Consider the following 21,078-nt stretch of genomic DNA (forward strand, 5'->3'; position numbering starts at 1 on the left):
CTACACCAACCAATCAGAGGTCAAGAACACCAGACTGTGTCTAAATTACACAAATCAATAATCTCAGCGACTGCTGCTATACAACGATAACATCATATCACAAAGCACATACACTGAATCAATAAATCTAATCTTGTAGTTACACATGAGAGAGAGAGAGAGAGAGAGAGAGAGAGAGAGAGAGAGAGAGAGAGAGAGAGAGAGAGAGAGAGAGAGAGAGAGAGAGAGAGAGAGAGAGAGAGGATATGTGTGTGTGCCAGTCAGGTACAATTTCTAAGCTTCCTAAAAGCCATTCAAAGGTTCAGTCAGCATTAACCCCACCTTGCGGTAGCCTACTCTGCTCTAATTGGTTAATTGGTCAACTGACACAGTCTCCGCATAGTCCACCAATAGTGCAACATGCATTGACCTAGTGCTAACATGACTTACTAACAAAAAATTTGGATGTTGAAAACCGACATCAATAGACATCATTCATCATTAATCCAAGCAATAATAACAGCGACAAATTATGTTAGCAAGTATGTAAGCTAACCGGGCCACAACTAAACAGCAAACAGTAGTCTTACTGCAACATGCGTTAGCCGATTTCTAGCGCAACTTACTGACAAGACATTAAGAGTTTAAAAACCGAGAGATAACACATCTTTCATCATTAATCCCAGTAATAAAAACGACGACAGACACTAACATTTTTACACTCATGTAAGCAAGTATGTAGGCTAAAGGTGTGGCTTATAAAGGCTTATGTGCGCCATCCACGATGTAATTTTTGTCATCAGGAGGGTCCGCAACATTTGAGACCGCGCAGACAGTCTGCATATGACAGGACACTCCACTACAAACAATCCGCTGTTTTTCTTCATCTATCCTAATTTTTTTAATGTACTGTAAATGTCGCGAATCAGTGCGGCACTGGCAGCCTGATAGAGTCAAAATTTGAATAAAAAATCTTTTGTATTGCGGAAACTTCCATGTTTGAAGTGGCACTGGCGGCCTGATAGAGTCAAAATTTGAATAAAAAATCATTTGTATTGCGCAAACTTCCATGTTTGAAGTGACTCAATTCCGATTTTTTCCCCTCACAGATGGGATATGACTAACGAATGTTTAAGCAGAAAAAAGCGCACAGATATGTAGAAATAAATCGTATACATGCATTCCGGGTCAGTATGTCTACCTTGAATTGTTTAGTGTAAATGACTGTATTAGATTAAAGTCATTTTTAAAATATTATTTAAGCAAGTCGTCAAAAAAAAAAAACAGGCAACAAATTGGAATTGGTCTTCAAGATTTGCAGTGTAAATCCAGCCTTAGTGTCCATTTCAAGTGATTCTTTCATTGCTTCACAAAACAATTTGGGAAAATAATTTTGTAAACACTGTAAATTAAGCTAAAAGTCACTTTTAAAACTAAAGTTGCTTCACAATTGCATAGAAGAACCATTTCTGTCTGAATCGTTCCATAAAGAATCTTTACTTTATCTGAAGTTTCAAAAAATGGTTCTTTGTAGTAAAGAAACTTTATCTGGATTATGAGAAGGTAGGAAAGAAATGGTTCTTCTAAGGCATCGCTGTGAAGTGGAGAGTAGTTTCCATCCCTGTTTACAGCATAGACTGTAGAAAAAGATGGATGACGCCTGTTCGCTCTCTTCCATTGGTGAAAATTGAAGCCGCAAGTGTCCCAATACGGTGCTGACATTTTGGGTCTTGAGTCTGCACAGTAGCGCTTTCAGACCAGTCCTGCGCAGTAGTGAGCAGGAAGTAAAGCTGCGAAATCAAGGCCCACCCTCGCAGAATGCGCATTTCACAGCTGTCAATCATGATGTCACACCACGGTTTTATAGCATTAAATAAGGAACTAAAAACAAACTTGTTTTAAAAACAAACACTTGAATTAAAATCAGCATGATAAAAACTACAGTAAATGAGAGAAACCAGCTTCTGAAAAAAGATAATTGAAGTGTAATTAAATTGTTTAGTTGGTCTCAAGTCCCATTGAATAACATGGGGGAGGCGGGGTTTATGACCTTTACTAAGACCAGTCACTGGGGGGCGATCGAGATGTTTTGACTTTTCAGGGCTTGTGCGGCAAGCTTAGTTTACAGCTGCAGTATAGATCTTGCATAGAGGAGATGACATGAGATTAAATAAAGACAGTCTGATAAAACAAGTGTGCATGTCATTTCTTTTATAGCCCTTATGTGAGTGTGTGGCACTGTCATTTATTAGATCAGAGACAGTGAAAGTGATGAGAGCTCTGATACACAATACAGCTCTGATTAGATTTACACAATTACAATCTGCAACAACAGACAGATCCTCCAAACACCATCATCCACTCCCTATGATATATCTCTCATATTACTCAAGCATCAGACACAGATTTTTGTAAAGGTGCAGCAAGATAAACTGATCACAGGTAACCACTGGTATATAACTCAACCATCACCACCTGCCTAACCTTACAATGCACTGCATCTACATGTGCATCTTTTTCTTTAGATACACCTTAAAGGACAAAAAACACATTTTATTGAAAGTGTAATTATCCCGTTTGTTTGCATGGAGAGGGCAGGGCTTATGACATCTACTGCAGCCAGCTTCAAGGATCCACAGACATTAGGCTTGTTCGACTTCATGCGACGCCGCAAGAATCGATAGCCGGATGATGTCAAAGTACCGCGAGACCGATTCACGAAATCATCCAGAGGAGTAAACTTTTAAATCGCTCTCGTGGAACTTCCGGCTGTCAGTTCTTGCGGCGCCGCATAAAGTCTAACAAGCCTAAAGTGTCAAACTTAGTCATGTGATCCAAGCATGGCAGCCACCATGCAAGTGACCCTCTTCACATAGAGAGCTTTTTCTTTTTCATATACAGGGGGGAAAATAAGTATTTGACACATCAGCATTTTTATCAGTAAAGGGATTTCTAAGTGGGCTATTGACACAAACTTTCCACCAGATGTAGCCATCAAGCCAAATATTGAATTTATACAAAGAAATCTGAACATTTAAGTATACAAGTTGAGTCATAATAAATAAAGTGAAATGACACAGGGATCATACAGAGGAGTTTGCTTTTAAATCGCTCTTGTGGAACTTTGACATCATCTGGCTGTCGGTCCTTGCGGCGTCCCATAAAGTCGAACAAGCCTAAAGTGTCAAACCCAGTCATGTGATCCAAGCATGGCAGCCACCATGCAAGTGACCCACTTCACGTACAGAGCTTTTTTCTAGGCCACGGCCATGACTGGAGTCCACATGTAAATGAACATAAAACATATTTTTAAACCACCTTTAACCTCATTACTGCTTAAATGTCTCTGTGAAGCTGTACTATTACCTTTGAACCCTGACAAGAAACAGAGAGTTAGTGAGAGAGACAGAGAGAGGGAATATGGACCTTGGAAAGAATTTCAGCAATGATTCAGACCATGAGGAAAGCCATGTGTTTGTGAGTCATTATATAGGGGTCGGCCCGAAGGCAAGACAGGGATGAACGGATGGGGAAGTGTGTTTGAGAAGAGGTGTGGATCCGGGTGTGGCCTTATGACATGTGTGTAAACTCAGCAAACACTAAAGGAAGTAAGCAAACATATACGTACACACCAGAGCTCAGAGATACAGCTTGGCTTGATATAGGCAACATTTTTACACAATATTCAATACATTCAAGAAGCCATCTTTTGCATGCACCCATAAACATCATCCACCTGAAAATACTCATGAACTCCAACAACATTTTTAAAACTGAAGATGTTTTCTGAACATTTATACACTCATGCTCTTTAGATATCTACCACAATGGTTTCTCCCCACACATTCAACCCTATGTTGCTTATACTCACCCACATCCTCTCTCTCTCTCTCTTGTATTTTAACTATTGTTATGTGAGTGGTATGAACACACACGCATGCTAGTATTGATCTACTGCATGTGTGAGATTGAACGTCCCTGCTGAAATAAGGCTGCGTGTCTGTACACGCCCATGTTCGATGTACTATGAGACAGTCAAACATAGTTCACCGTGCACAACTAACATTGTGTTTTATGTGCAACTGAGTGTTTGTCCTAAACTGACATGTGGTTTGTGTGTGTCACTTAGAGAGAAAAGACCATCTGTGACGGATTATGAGTGTGATTCAGCCTGTTTATATCTAACTTCTCATCACTTGACATTATTATTCACATCTATGGATAAGCAAGGTCTGTGGTTGGGTAACTAACCTACTATGAGCAGCATATTGAGACAATAAGACTTGTTTGAGACAGGGTGCATGCTGGGTAGTAGTAATGTACTCACACTACACTTTTCGTTCCACTGACTTCCATACATATGCATGTGCATGCCTCAGAGCGTAAATGCGAGTTATTTTACATTTCACTGCGTACCAAAGTTCAAGTCTGGTAAACTCTGACCTGCGAATTCATATCTCGTGGAGACATGTGACCAGTAGAAAAAGCGTGACCTTTCTCTCTTCGCATGCAAAGTCTGGTAAAAGTCTCTCAATTAATTTTTATTAGCAATAATGTCTTTAAGAGTTGTTTATTTCTGTAAATCATATTAAACAAATGTACGCATACTTTTTGCTTTTTCTGGAATGATTTTAAATGTTTTAAAAAGATATCATAGAATTTAAGCTGTAAATAATACAAAATGGCATCTAAAATAATAACTTTTTAAAGGCTTACAATAAAAAACAATACATCAAACCAATGTGTATGTCAAGATAGAATTATATTTTGTATATAAAATCACATATATTTTTGTTTATAGTGTTATATTATTATAGCTGAATAAAAAGATTGTGCTAATACGTTCTTATTATGAATTAAGTACGTATCAAGATTTTTACAACACAATGTAAACTTTATATTAAACAAAACAAGAGCATTCGTCTTGTGCTAACTGTCGCATCACATAGACGACAAGAGTCAAGTTCCTTAACTTCGCTGTAAGTTTTATTTAATCTTAAATATCAAATGGCTCGTGCTCTCAATCATTAAAAATGATAATAGCAAACAACGCGCACAGGGTTTATGTAATGCTTGTCAATGACAGCATACAAACACGAACAGGACTTTATATGTCAGTAGTCTTAACTTTGATGTGTTTTAAGAGAACTCAGCCCTGTGAAGCTCGATGGAGTCGATCCACTGGTTCCGATGTTCTGGATCTTGAGCCCGGAGATACCAAACACTGTCATTGACACTGATGTCCAACCGACATTCATCAAACTCGTGAGGCTAGAGAGAAAAAAGAAAGAATACTTAAGTTGATATATATGACCTAATGTATGACCTTAAAATAAAAACAAATGCAAGAATTGTTTGTAAAAAAGGGTTTTTGGGTGAATAACTAGTCTAAGGATTTGAATCTGTTATTGATTAAACTAGTGGAGTAAAGAGAGAGAGAGAGAACCATGACCCAGTCATGTGAGATATTTACCGTTGAAAACACACACAGAAAGTATTTAAGTGTGTTTTGTAAGTGGGAGTGTGTGTTTCTGGTATTATTGCCAGATGTTTGTCTCAGGCGACCGTACACTACTCTATCAAATCCAGATGAGGAGTCAAACTCGACTCTGATTTACTGCAGCCAAACTTTTTACTTTAATTTTTTATTCAGCATTTATAGGGATGAGCCGATAAACTGGCCGAAGATGCTTGCTATGCTTCTCAATGAGTTACCAGAGGGCGCTCTCGTGCAGAAACTCAATATGGCCCGCAGAAGAAGAAGAACCATTTACTCAAGGAAATGGCTTAAGATATTGCCTTTTTCATGTATTTTCACGATAATAAAAAATATGTATAATGATTAGCGGGGAGTCAGCCAACTTTGGCTAAACTTAGCACCCTCTTGTATACGAGACATTATTAATACGCTCGCTTGTAAAGTTTATTCATAACCGCTGTATTTTGCTACTTACCTAGAAGGTTAAATAGTCTAAATTAACCGAACAATCCAACTAGTGTAAAGTTTGCATACTCGTCATTCCACATTACTGAATCCATTGAATTTCATAAATACAGGAGCAGCATATAGCGGACTTTCACGGCTGTAGACTGTAATGTTTTCTCTTGCCTCATAAATGTCAAAATTAATTCAGAATGACTTATAAGGCGCACCTGACTATAAGACGCAGTACCAGCCAATATATGAAAAAAAAACGCAGCTTATAGATGGAAAAATACGGTAGATTACAAAAAACAATACTGCTGTGCATCCCATAACAAAACAGTGGCACTGATATATTTTAATATATGTCGTGCAAGCTGTTTTCAGATGAGACCTTTCAAACATGCATTTTAGTCTGTTAATAGACTTCACAACAGGTCCGGGAAACCACCCCTTTATTACCCAAGCAAATAAACATTAATGTAATTTATTTTTATTATTTTAGCTGGTATGAAAAGGCTTCCCCCATTGAACCAGTTTACAGTATTATCAGTAGGCTATAGATATATTCATATTATGTATTGCAATACCTTACATATGCAAAAATATACACAAATCAGCTGCTACTGAAAGTTATCAGACTAACTGATAAGACGACAGAATACATCCTTTGTTCAAAAAACTGTGTAATTCTTTTCTATAAATAAACATATATTCATTATTTAAAAACTAAAACGATGTATGGACAAAATTAAAGCAGAACTTAGAAGATACAGACAGTTCATATACAACTTACTTTCAATTAAACTTTTGTTTGTTTGCTCTTTGACTTTTCTATTCTGATAGTCAGCTCCCGGTGCGAAGCCATCATTTACACTCCTTAAAGTGTCTGTCAGTGTAAACGCATTAAAAGCGGTCACGCATTTTTTTTTTAACTGTACATGAACCAGCAAAAGATCTATCCTGAAATGATGCTGATCCATAGAAAAAAGCTCAAGTTATTTTTATAATACATAACAATTAGGGATGCTCCGATCGATCGGCATCGGCAGATAACAGCATTGAATGGCCCGGTATTCGCTAAATTTAGCTAAATTCACTCAAATCTTATCAACAGATCTTTCTGTTTACCTTTGTCATCACAGGGCTACTGAATGCGGCTGTAATTAGAGACTATTTTTACGCAGTGCGAGCATTTTTATAACCCGTTCCTCATGTGCTACGCGCAAATTTGGATTACTCTCTTTGCCGTTACAGAAATATGTGTATTTTCTATGAGGATGCGCTCCGGTCCTGACAGCGTGACGCGCAGCATATAAAACATATCTATCGTGGACAATCGCATCCTCATTCGGAACGTTTAGGATTAGATTTGGAAGTAGAATAAGGATGAAAACAGCGGCTAGATGAGATATAACCACAGCCTAAATCTCTTAAAATGTGTTTAGGGTTCAGGGCTCCAGACTAACTTTTTTCACTAGGAGCACAGTGGCCCCCAACTGAAAATTTTAGGGGCGCAACCAGAACATTTAGGGGCACACACCAAAAATCAACATGCTTACCAAATATTCACATTTCTACAAATTTCCACTGTATTACTAATAAATACTTTAATGACAGATTCAGAAAGTACAATGTGCTGTTTCAAATTCAGTGTCACATGTGCGACTGGATGTAAAATTCAGTGGCACACTCTTAAATTTTGGTGGCAAAATGGCACCATTTGGATGCCGCCTGGAGCCCTGGGGTTACACTTTAAACACTTTAATGGGCGATGTCATCAGAACCAAACAGAAAACCGTGGTTTACTAACCAAGGTATGTATTGTAACTGTACTGAACTGTACGTACTGACTATTTAATTAAGTTATATAAACGACTGTGTGATGTGTATTAAGTTGGTTACAACATACATTTTAAAATAAACAGTATGAGACATATCTGACTCTATAGACAGAAAGATGGAGCATTCGAAAACACAAGCAGTATTAAAAACACCTGGTCTCAGATCTCAGACAAAACTGGATACTAAATCACAATATGAATGCACATAAGATGATGAATGGGAGAGGTTAATCTGAGTCAAGTTTTAATGAGACTGTGTGCGCGGCTAAAGGCCTGAAAATAATCACTCACATCTGAAGGGATGCTGACGTATCACACCACAAAACCACAACAACAAAACACCATCAAAACAAAGAGCTTTTAAAACATTATTGAGCTGCGCCTCTAAGTAAAAACTACAAATGCTTTAAACGATTACTAGATTTAATGTGAATCTCTCAAATCCTGAAAGACCCAGATCTAATGGTGTACGCACATTGTTTTTAACTCTACCAAAACATATCTGAGCGTGATTGTCCCCACTCCCTTCTCCCCTGCTGGTCTGCACAAACACTACACTTTATGATCCGGACACAAGTAGCTTACGTCATCATTACATCAAACTCAGCCGTATAACAGACCACCTTTTCTGCAAAGCCCTTTTTACACAGATATTACAAAAAACACACAGAAAATGCATCCGGGATTTTTGGTTCATTCACACTGCCAATGCTTTTCCGGAAACGGTGTGTGCATTCACACAGATACCGTAAAGACACATGACATGTTTAAAGTCCTGCACCTGCAGGGCTCGAAATTGCGACCATTTTGGTCGCATATGCGACCGAAATTTAATCTGTGCGACCTTAAAATATATTTGGGAGCATTTGTGCGACTGCCCATTTTGTTGTGATGCGAGTTGATGGTGATCCTGCGTGCTGGCGCTGTCCCAGGTTCAGTGTTCTCTCCAACGATACATAACCAATCAAATTTCACCATTAAGTTCTTGCGTTTAATGAAGACCGCAGATTGGTTAATATGAGCGTCACTCATTCCTTGTTGCCGTGAAGCGCGAAAATGTGAAAAGACGAACGCGTCGCGAGCATGACGAGAGCGAGCCGATTACAGCCAAGTTTATTAATGTATTTTTTGACGACGATCCGGATTCAAATGTAACTCCACCACCGGAAAATACGAGTTGACGTTAAACCTTTCAGAGAGAGTGGCTTAAAGATTTCGAGTGTCTCCGCTATGAAAATGTAACTTACTGTAAAACCTGTAAAACGGCGTTAATGGCGGAATCAAAACATTTTAAGCGCCAGACGTACCTTGCTTTAACATGGCGAAAGTGCCAAAAACACAAGACGTGTCATGACAAATGTGTTTATTATTGATGGAGACACCGACCTGTCTGTCAAAGTGTGTTTGATGGTGTATGTGCGCATGCGCTGGTGAATGGACATTCGACAAACATCCTTGTGGTCCATGTTGCTGTGGAATACGACAATGCTGATGGTATGTTTTTGTTGTATTTTTTAAAACATTGCCTATCTAGTAGTAAAAGCATCCTGGTAATGCAGTTATCAATACCAATATATATTAGCCTTCTATATGTCACTTTTGTAATGTCACAATTAATCAGTGTTTTACGTGTTTGCAAGATTTTTTATTGTAATCTTAATCATGTTACCTGTAATTGTTAAATTATTATTGCTGCTATACTATTTCAACAGCATTTGGGTATTAATTTAGGAATTTATGCAGCAAAAAATAAAATAAAATAGAAGACCAACTTTTAAATGCTGGCCATAGGATGTGTAAAGCCCGGTAGTGGTGTTTTGTTTTTAATAAAATAAATCTATTAACATTTACATTGTAGTTGTGGTGCTTTTTAATTTTTGGATGGATGCGCCTAAATTTTTGCTGGTGCTCCTAACTCTTTAAAGTTGGGAGCACCAGTGCTACCAAATAAAAAAGTTAATTTTGAGCCCTGACCTGGTCGTTTTTCCCCGCGGCTTCAGCGCAGATAGCAGGGTTCCTACACGATTTTCATTTCAAAATTCCATACTTTTCCAAACCCCGTAGGAACCCTGGGATAGTGACGAGCTCCCTGAGTTCTGCTTCAGTCCAGTTTGCAGACATTTCTCGTTGTGACTGTAAGAACTAAAACATAACTTCATTGTTCCGATAACACGCATCGTCACTACAGCATGCCCCTTATGACATTGTTTCTGCATCCGGGAATGTTACGGAAATGTTACTAGGTCCTCAAATTACAGGATGTGTTTGCTTTCACACAGAAGCCTGTCTGACAATTTTACGGGTATCACACTACTCAAACAAACCAGACTTTGGGGGTCAAACATAATCAGGTACAATGCGCTACGCATAGGTGAGTATGCCATGAGATAGTCAGAAGTTGAAACTTAATAAATGGCTGTTATGATGTTGAAAATGACAGCTTAAATTTAAGAGTGCTTACATTTAGGCATGGAGACCATAAGCCAGGGAGCTACACTGCGACCAAAATGGTCGCATATGCGACCTTTTGAACTGCCGTTGCGACCCTAATTTTTAATGGGTCGCAAATGTGCTACCTAATGTTTTAGACAATATGCTATGATTTACTATGAGCATTTATTAAAACATAAATGTGGATTTTAAGAATACGTTTTATAACGTGCTCTGAGCCATCAACACGTTGGCTTCATTTTGCGTGAAAGCACGTCGTGTCTCTCCCCATCAGTGTGCGTTTGCGTGCTCAGCTGTTTCTCAATGAATTGGGTGCGACGCGACGCAAGCGCAGTGTCTTCCATGTTTCTGAACTTAAGCAGAGGTCTTTCTTCACTGAGGACGCGGGACCCGTATGGTTCCGGGTTTATATTTTAAATGGTCTGTCGGGTCCGGTTAGGTCCTTGTTTATTTACTTTGGGTCCCAAGTCTGATTAATATTGATTTTATAACCCGAGTCGATCGGAAAACGGCCATGAGCGCTACCGCGCTAAAGCTCGAGTGCAGTTTAGCGTGCCTCCGGTTTCTATGGCGATGGTTCTTGTTACGACCACGCGCTGCGTTTTCTTTCTCACATGTTTTTAATAATCTTATTATTAATAAACCATATCTTTTCTAAAACCATATCCATATTAAGTTTGCACAGATTGTAGCAAAAAAGCAGTGCTAATGTCAAGCCCATTGCACTAAACGAGCATAGCAATGTAAAGTTTCTCACCGGGACAGCAAGTACATTTGAAAATAAAATAAGTGGAATAATATTATTGAAATAATAAGTGGATTAAGCTTTTTAAATCGGCAAGAGAGAAATAGAAAGATAGAGCAGAAGCAGTAAAAGTGCCTATTTAATAGAAATTATAACATCAGTCACATTTATAATCTATAGACCTGCACTGTCTATTAATATACTATACATAGTATTGTATTATATTGAGTTTGATAAAAGGGATCAATTGCTTCATATATCAGTGCAAAAACAGTAAGTGTTTTCGTGGTGCTTTGACAAACAGTTTCAGCTTTGTTAATGGCAAAGAAAGTTTGGAGTGTTTAGATTAATCAAATATAATGTGAAATTAATATTAATTTTCCATAAATCAAAGTATTGTGTTGTGTCACACATTATTAGTTCTTCGTCATATGTATAGTAGACCATTATTTGTCAGTGGGTAATGATTGCCCTTTTTACCGGTTACCACCACCAAGTAAATTTCAGATCTTTGGGAAACACTGACTGCAACGTTTAAGAAAACAAGGCGGCATGTGGTTTAAAAGATGGCAAGTAAAATAAAAAGCATATCTGTATGCAATACAGTTTCATTATTGTTCATTATTAACCAGAGCGCCTTAATATAACTTGAAAAAAATATGTGCGACCAAATCATATTTTGCGCCAGTAACTGAAAAAGTTGGTAGCGCAAGTGCCACCAGTGGAAAAGGTTAGTGTAGTTCCCTGCATAAGCAGGGTCTCATACTAGATAATTCTGGTCTGTGCATGGGAAAAACATTAAAGTGGGTTCTGGGAATGGAAAACGGAGACACTGGTTGAGATGGGAAATGCAGGGGTGCTGGTAGGGGGTTACTGCTAGTACTGAGAAAGACACTAAAATAAACATAAGGGTCGTCACTATGGCACTGACTTAACCTGAGAGAGACCAGAAGCACCATCAATTAATCAGCCTATGCCTGTACACAACCTTAAACACATCTCACAACACTGACACAAATGATAAACATCAACACAGATGTTAAACAGGACAGGCATCTGTTGACGACCGTGTTGCCATCTCAGCTAGCACTGCAACAATAAAATCACAAACTTTTCAAATCAAGTGTGTTGTCCCCACAAGGACACGAAAAACTAAGTTATGTAAGGCGTAATAAATGCATTCTACATGCAAAAACATAACACTCATTCAGGAGACAGAGAGCACAAAATCAGTGTAAATATTTGGTTCTTGCTTCGAGTACTATTGGAAATTCTCAGTAAACTGAACTTCAAACGTTCTGGGTGGATACAGTCATTTTACTTCTCAGCATGCTCCTAGAAACACACAGATACACTCCCTGCAGATACGGGCCTACGTGTGCAAAGTCACAACTCTGCAAAGGGAGCGATTAGGAGAGACTCAGGGATCGGTGAAATTTATAGCACTGCATCAACAACTAAATTAAATGTCCCGTTTACAGTATCGCAGTAATTGGATAATAATAAACGCATTATGCAGAACAACATGCAAATGAAACATTATGTACCGTCCACATCCAGACAGCAGCAGCAGTCAAATAATGTTGCACTATAGCTATATAAGTTCCTCGTCTAAAAATTGGATTACTGCTGATATCAGTTAGGGCTCTATGAAATCAGTTTAATTTTTGTATTTATTCTCAAATTCCGTGTTTTCCGTTTTTAATTTTTTCTGGATTCTGGTATAAATGGATAAAGATGATTTCTTCATCTTTCCTAAATTTGTAAATGTCCTGTAAATATACTTTTAAAGCTGCTGAGACGTGTGCGCGCTAGGGTTGTGCCGATATTGACGATCGTCAGATAGCAGGCTTTCATTATGATAGTTGCCGATGGTTATTATTGTTAGTTTGTCATTAATATGCACATTGCGTGCTTTTCCTCGCATGAGGGTTTGTGGGCTTCACTTTGCGATTTCAAAATTAGGGGTGTAACAATACATCAATATGGATCGATAGATCGATTTTATTTCTAACGATCCGATGCATCGACGCCGCGCGTAAAAAACGATTTGAGGTACCTTAATTCTGACGCTCTCAACGTGCTTATTCCTTGACCTTATGTCCATCTATGCATTTCAACCAATGCACGTTTTTTTCATCTGCTAGCGTCAGCAAGTGACTGCAATGCAGCAATAAAGCGGTGAATTTTGGCACAAAACACTGAAAGACTTTGACTGTTGCCATCATAAGCTTGATTTTATGTGTTATTGTGCCCCTCATTATAATTTTTTCTTTATTTAAAAGAAGTGTATTTTTGTTAGTTTGTTGTTGTAAATGTTCAAATTGGGACAGAGATTGTAAAAATGTAACTACTTAACTAGGCACGCAATATAAAATACAGATAAATTAATCAAATCTAAACAATCGTGATGTATTGGCAAAAATTACATCGCTGGCGGAGAAAACTGATTTTGTATCGAATTGTAATGAACTGTCCGATTTATATCCCTACTCAAAATGGGGCATATCGCCCAACACAAGTGCGTGCACAATGCTGACGCGTGAAACCAATGACGCGTGAAACCAAGTGCTAATAAACAGCCGTTTAAATTGTAGTCAGCGGATGCTTGGACACAGAAATGGTATTCCTTACATCACAAGTTAACAAGCAAATTACATTTTTATCAATGGAAACTAAAATTTAAACCAATAAACAAAAATTCCTGATATTCCATGACTTGAAAATAATATATATAATTCACTGAGATTCAATGTTTGGAAAAGATCTTATAAATTCCATGATATTCCAGAAATTCCATGACCTGTGGAGACCACTGATCTATATAAATGACTGGATTGCGCATGACGTCACAACTGTGAAGCCACTGCGCCGCCATGTTGGTATACCCAAACATTCTATTAAATCAATGGACGCGATCAGATTTTAATGCTAAAACATCACTTTACTAGTCTTCGTTTTTATATGTGAAGTTACCCTGTACATTATTACAAACGTCTTAAGCATGTACATAGTTATTTACTGAAAGTTGTACATTTTAGTTTTAAATCAGTTATTATACATTCATCTTCATTAGAGTATCAGATCAGCAGACAGACCGCAGCATATTCAGTATTAATGACAAACGTGCTCATTCTGAAATCTAAATAAATAATCATACTTTGTACCGTATGTGCATGCAATCATTTGCTGGTTTTATGTTATCTAAACTTACAAGTTACCTAAACTTATTTAGAGAAATAACGCTGACCGTGTAGCTGAATGTCAAACAAAACTTTATTTATACCCGTGTCATTAACAGAATGCAGCAGACGCACTAACCTTAACGTTTTTTTATAAATCCATTTTACTGCCTGATTAAAACATAAACATTGCAAATAACACCAGAATTAACAGTTAATTTACGTACACATATCCTAAAAATAATCTTGCGTGACTGATACGCTGTAAAGCGGGTGAATTTAAAACATGATTTTGATTGGAAGTCAATGACGCCCTCTGCCTGTTGGGTATACCAAGATGGCGGCTCGAGCTCTGCGCTGGCTTCACCTCACGCTGTGACGTTAACCGTTCTATGCGCAATCCAGTCATATATATAGATCAGTGGTGGGAACCCTGTATTCTAGTATTTATTTAATTGCTGAGAGAGTTTACCCAAAAATAATTATCATTAACTCTTTCACCGCCATTGACAAGATATCTCGTCAATTAAGAGAAAACGATTCCCCGCCAATGACGAGATTTTCCGTCTTTCCGCAATACTGATATTATCCACCAGGTGGCGCCCTTCCGCAACTTTTTAAACCCGGAAGTATTGCCCTATGTGAAGCAGCTGCATGTCCGTGTCTGTTTTAAAGATCGCTCTGAATGGGATCTCTATGAAAAGTCTGTCACAAAAATGGAATTATCTCAGCTTTTTGCTCAAAATGTGATGTTTTTGCAGAAACCTACCCATATTCAAAAGCTGATTACAAAAGAACCCCTGAAGGTAGGAAGAAAGTTTTTTTTGTTTGAAAGCAGAGGGTCTGTTCTTTCATTTGGTATATTGCATGTTTATATATTCAAAGAAGAACATTTTCTGGAAGGCATTAAACTTTGGTGAAAATCATGAAAGGCGCTGGCGCTGGCTGGCAACTTTTTTTTAAAACACTGGCTGTGAAAGAGTTAATCATTTTTTACTCACAATCATGTTGTTACAAACCTGTATACATTTCTTCTAATATGAAGGAAGATATTTTGAGTAATGTTTGTAACCAAACCGATCAGGGCCCCATTGACTTTCATAGTAGGAAAAAAAGAAGTTAATGGGGCCTCTGATCGGTTTGGGGACAAACATTCCTTAAAATATCTTCCTTCCCTTTAAAATGTGCATTGGTTATTAAAGTATTCAAAAGCCCTAACATAAAACTATTTTCTATATTATTTGGTATGCCAGACCAGTACGGCTGCTTAAAGGCTCCAATACCACAAAAACAATTTATGAATCATCTAAATTTACTTAACTTTGTAAACTAGATAACCACAGTTCTTCCCACCAACCCAGTGTTCAAACACGTTTGTGCTGTATACAGCTAAATAAATAAAGGCAACAGCCTTTTCATAGTTGCAATTCAGTAAAACAGTATTTATATTATTACACACATGCCCTATGCAACTTTGCAAATAAATTCATGTTATTAAGTTTAATGTAAAAATGAATCTTACACATGCAACAAAAGTGACAAATAAGCAAAAAAAAAAGACAACAACTACAATCGTATGACAATTTATCAAAAAGACGCGAGTCAGTGTATTATTTTGAGATAGAGGCGGTCTATACTTAGAAAATAAATTGCTTAAGTGTGGTTTAAGTGCTCAATAAAAATTGATCACGATGATGTTTTCAAGGTGAATTTAAGCATAATGTGCTGAAGTCTGCAAGTCTTATAAGATAAACCAGAGTCTTGCTCTCACTTTTGTGGAAATGATTAACCAGCAGAATATGATAGTAGGAGCCGATAAGAGAAAATCTGGCTCAAACCATCCACACAGTACTGGGTTTGGTTACAGAGCATCCAAAGCATATCAATATTTACAATGTGATTCAGTCTAAAACAGGACTTGACCTGTGTTTTGGGAAATCAGAAACACAGGAAGGTGAAACCTCAGCTTGAATCCAAGAAAAAAAGATACAGGAAACACAGACTGCATTGACACACGGCTCAGGACGCAAGATGCAAAGGAAAAGCACATACAGTCATCATGTGACCGGCCAAAGAAAAAGAAGTGAACAAACTATTTAAGTTAATCTAAAAATGGCCTGTCCTACAACCAATCATGCCTATGTCTTATGTGCCTGAAAGGTAAATAGAAACCCGTAAACCTAGCAGGATGATCGAGCAGATGAGCTAAAAGGACTAATCTGACCTGACCCCAGGGTAACCAAACAGGAATTCATCAGCAGGAGGGCATTGGAGATCAAACTTCCTGCTTTAGACAACAGGAACTAGTTATCTCTTTTCCTTTCATTTCACATCTGGACAGATCAGCCTCTTTTTCGCTCAATCTGTGCTTTTAAAAATATCACAGAATGTTTGAAATGTCTCTCTTACACCACTTATCTCTTGGTCTCTCTCTCTTTTCAGCAGCTTCGTATTTTTGGATATTTGATCTGTAATGGATTCAGTATGAAGCTCAGTCTGATGTGATTAGTGGCTTTGTATGTTTTTTAAAGCAACTCTGCAAGATGCCACGCACATTGGGATGTCTTAAATAGGAGTGATCATGATGGTCCATAAGTCAACCAAAACAAACTTAGGGAGGTCTATTCACAATACTTTAGAAAAAATTTCCATCCAATATAATTTGTGTTGACACTTTAAAACAGACAAATTTAGAAATGCAACATCTCAGGCGCATTTTATATTATCCTTCAAATTAAAATTACAAAATATACCTAATGTACAGCCATCAATTTTTCAAAACTCCCATATATCGCAAACGTTTTTACACCTTTAGATGAGGTGTTTTTCAGAGAATTTAAAAAAATTGAATATTTCGCAAAAGAATGAAAAAGCATTTTGCAATTACAGGTCACCTGGTGGACGTGGTCACTCCCAAGTATAAAGGTCTGTCCTTGCAATTAATGTTTGCATAATATGCCTACATCTCCTGAAAAATAATAGCTAATGTGATGCTAGCATCTGTTGCCGTGTTTTTGGAATGGCTCATCTTGTGGGAAAAATTTTGCAAATGCTTAAAGAGGTTTAGTACACGCGTTTGTGAGAAATTGCACATGCTATTTAGTACCGAAACATGTCTAAATCACATATAAAGGGTTACCACACCTAAGTTAAAGGGGGGGTTCAATGGTATTTCACGCATTCTGACTTAACACAGTTATAGAGTTGTTTCCTCATGCTAAACGTAGGCAAAGTGTCAAAAAAAGCAGTTGAGCATGTTACATTTCTGTGCCGAATGCACTTCACCAGGGTTCGTACAACTTTCTGAAAGTTTTTTTCGATTACAGGTCCAACTGACGCTTCAGGGGTTTTCTATACGCATCACTTCTTTATATGGGCACTTCCCCCGGAAAACCCCGCCCACCCGTCAATCAGCGGGAGACGCTAGGACTTATCACATCACGCAACAGCTTTGTTTAATTTCAAAACTCAACAATGGCACGAATGAAGAAGTGTGTTTTTGGATGTAAGGAGAAGAAAGTCAGCCTTATGGAAACAATGGATATAGTTTATTATCCGGGGTAGCAGCGGAGTTTTGCGTGTGTGTTTAATGGGCTGAATTTTCCCAACCGGGTCACGAGTTGCATGCGGTAAGTAAGACTTCTGTCTTATGTTGTAAATATGCGCATGAATATTATATAAATGACACGAACATGTAGTGAATCATAAGTTGTGTTGTATAGTGTTGCATGACTCGTACTCGCTCCACCCGCGGTAGTAACTCCTCTTTCTTAATTTTTTCGTACGTTATCGGAAAGATTCGGTAAAGCTAATCTTTCTTTTATAAATCTGATTAAACTAAAGACTCTTGGGAGATATAAAGGATGTCATACTAATCTATAGGTACTCCAGATTAACATCAGAAATGCAGAAACAGCGTGTGTTACGTGAGCTTTAACTTCAAATTCATGGACTTTTCAAGGACTTTCCAGATCCAATACCCTAAAATTTAAGCACTAAATGTGGGGATACATTTCAAGTGAGAGCAAGGTTACATCGAGTTACCGTTTATGATACATTGTTACAATTCCCTTTTGAGGGAACTCGCACTGCGCCACTGCAATGACACTTTGGGGAAATCTCCAGGGGTAAGTGTGTCTGAATGTGTATATCAAATACAACCAATGATGAGGCTTAACGACAAAGACAGGGTGACGCGGGAGCCAGAAAGTATATCGCCAAAGACTGAGTTACAGGGATGCAGGAAGTATGGCAAGCGGGATGCAGCGTCTCGTTCCCTTCTCAGGGAACAACAGTTACATACGTAACCAGAGACATTTTCATTTGTCAAACACAACTATGCAAAAAAGCATTTTGGTATGAATCAACATTCGCATAAAGAAGATATAAGCATTTAAAGCGAACTGTTTAGCACGTGTGATTAAAAAGTCTAGAATTTTTATGATATTATCCTACACTACACAGGGAATAATATGGATTTTTCTAGAAAACTTCTTGCATAAATAGATCCAAGCACTTTCAATGACCTGAATCGATGTATGTATATTTTCAAAAACTTCCAGGGCCTTGAATTTTTCCCCCCAGATTCACAAACTTTCAAGGATTTCAAGGATCCGTAGGAAACATGCATATAGGGTTTACATTGGTCTTACAGAATTGTTTAAAAATAATTATGATTTTTTTTTGCTCATCAATGCAAAGTCCTGTAAGGAATCATTGTGATGAACCTGTGAATTGATTCATTTATCATCAGCACTACTCTATGGAATCCTGATGAGAGTGATACAAAGAGGACCATTTCTGCTGTCTGTTACAGACATTGAGAGCAGTTTGTGTTGTCGCTGTCATACTCCTCTGCAAAACAAAGGCAGACACACTCTGTCTCTGTGTAACACCAGGGCTATGGGACCAAACATGGGTCACAACACCGACATGACCTCAGATGACACTCCCAGTTTACCGTGTGTCAGAGGGTCAGGACATGCACATACATGTTATAAGAACGAAAACAAGTAGAGTAATCTCACTCCTCTAGGGTTTAGCACACCACATTAATTGAAAACACAAATGCAAACACACACAGTCATTGACATTTTAAAATGTACTTGACCCCCGTTTTATTAACTTCAAACAGATTAGCCTACAAACAGCTGTGCATGCATATATTAAATTAGCAAGTTTTAGCATATATATTTAATTTTTTCAACCACAGTAAATATACCAAAATAAAACACTGGGAATACCTTCACTGTAGAACCTGGATGTAATATTCAAAAGCATAATTCATAGTTCTGTGTCAGACCTACGTATCAGTTTTTATTTATACTTCCGCATTGTTGTTCACGTCGATGTGCAATTACACATGCAGATCGCTAGTAGGCAATGTTTACGGGCATGTTGCAGTATCAAGGCAAAAGTCTTGTTTTATACGTTGTTGTAGAAACATCAGCAGTGATGGAGGTAAGTGACTTTGTTGCAGTTGTTAAATATAGCTCCTCGACCGGTCCATCTTTGTTTTTACTGTCACAAACGAAGAAAATGCAATTTTTTTTACCGGAGAGAGTCGTTTTAGTGGACCAATCACCATGTTTGCGGTCCACGAAGAATTGATGCATTGTTACATTTTTGAAGAGGTCCGCATCAGGGCACGCATCAATGCATAGGCTATGCCCTACACTTGATGCATAAGTATAAATAGGACTTAATATTGATTAAAGATGGGTGCTAAGATCAGTACTAAGGAATAACTGTAATGCAGTAGAGTTACTCCTGCAAGTTGTCTTGTGGTTCAGATTTGGATAGTTAAAACTGGTGTTTGATGAGAGTCATTCTGCAATATATCTTCCCAAACCCACATCAATGATCCCAGAAAGCCACACAGATAAACCTCACCATTTGAACACCAAAGATAACACACAGGAAGATTTACGTCTGATTTATTTTTCGCTAATAAATCCAAAAAGAAGAAACAGGCTTGAGCAGGTTCAAGCATGGCTGTGTATGTATAGAGTAACTGAATACACATTGTTTCAAAGTTTAAATCATCCTTGTGGTTTCTGATTTTGCTTCTATATCACAAAATCTACAACTGGTCCTTTACTTAAAATCTCAGTGGTTGTCCAACAACTCTATAAACAATACCCAACAATAAAGACTATTTCTTGTTTAGTGTTTGCTGGAAAAGTACGCTAAAAAGTATTAACAAATGCAACTCAAAATGTGTCATCTATGTCAACAAGCATTACCTATTACCTTGGTTATCTTGAAGAATGAGCAAAACATCACAGAAAATGTTTACATTAGCAAGGCACAAAAACATATATTTGACTAAGTGAAAACTATATTATAAAACTTAAAGAATAGAAGGGCAAAGGTTAAGTTAACTGGCCCATGTCTTTTCTTCTCTCTTATCTGCCGTTTCTAGAGTCAACACAGCTCCATTAAGAACTTTGGATGTTCTGACATATGCCATACCCTGCACTTTCGAACCTTCAACTGTGTTTGCAATGACCTGCCCAGCACCAGAACAACCTGTATCTGTGTGTACATCACTCCATATATCCCCGATACATCTGACTTTCTGACTTAAGAGGGTCGCACACCAGACAAGAAGCGCCATGCCACATTGCGGGTAGGACTACTTGCAGATATCGCATACCAGACGTGCCCATTAAATAGCGCAAGCTTAGTCAGACAATGTCTACTTCAAGATCCAAAATATGCATTAGCATCCTATGTTAATCGTTAACGATTTGGGACAAATATGTTGTCATTTAATGTTAAACTACGCGAGTGGCGTGGCAGGGATTTGAGCAGCGTCCAGAGTCACAGCGGACAGTGTGTGTGTACATTCATAAAAAATAATGTATTCTTTTTAAATTCATGGCACGACGCGACACTTCTCGTCCAGTGTGCGACCCCCTTTACAGACAGAGAAATATAGGCAAAGAGAGA

At 38.0% G+C, this 21,078-nt stretch overlaps 1 protein-coding gene across 2 annotated transcripts in view; it reads right to left on the reverse strand.

Moving 5' to 3' along the window:
* cert1b (ceramide transporter 1b) overlaps positions 1–21,078 on the reverse strand; it is a 47,865-nt gene that overhangs the window by 18,767 nt on the left and 8,020 nt on the right. For both annotated transcript variants that reach the window (XM_073871522.1, XM_073871523.1), the window contains exon 3: positions 5,134–5,250. In XM_073871522.1, coding sequence (XP_073727623.1) covers positions 5,134–5,250 — 117 coding nt within the window. The remainder of the gene's footprint in view (positions 1–5,133; positions 5,251–21,078) is intronic.

The sequence above is a fragment of the Misgurnus anguillicaudatus genome, chromosome 9 (assembly GCF_027580225.2).
Source record: "Misgurnus anguillicaudatus chromosome 9, ASM2758022v2, whole genome shotgun sequence".
In the NCBI taxonomy this organism is placed as follows: Eukaryota; Metazoa; Chordata; class Actinopteri; order Cypriniformes; family Cobitidae; genus Misgurnus; species Misgurnus anguillicaudatus.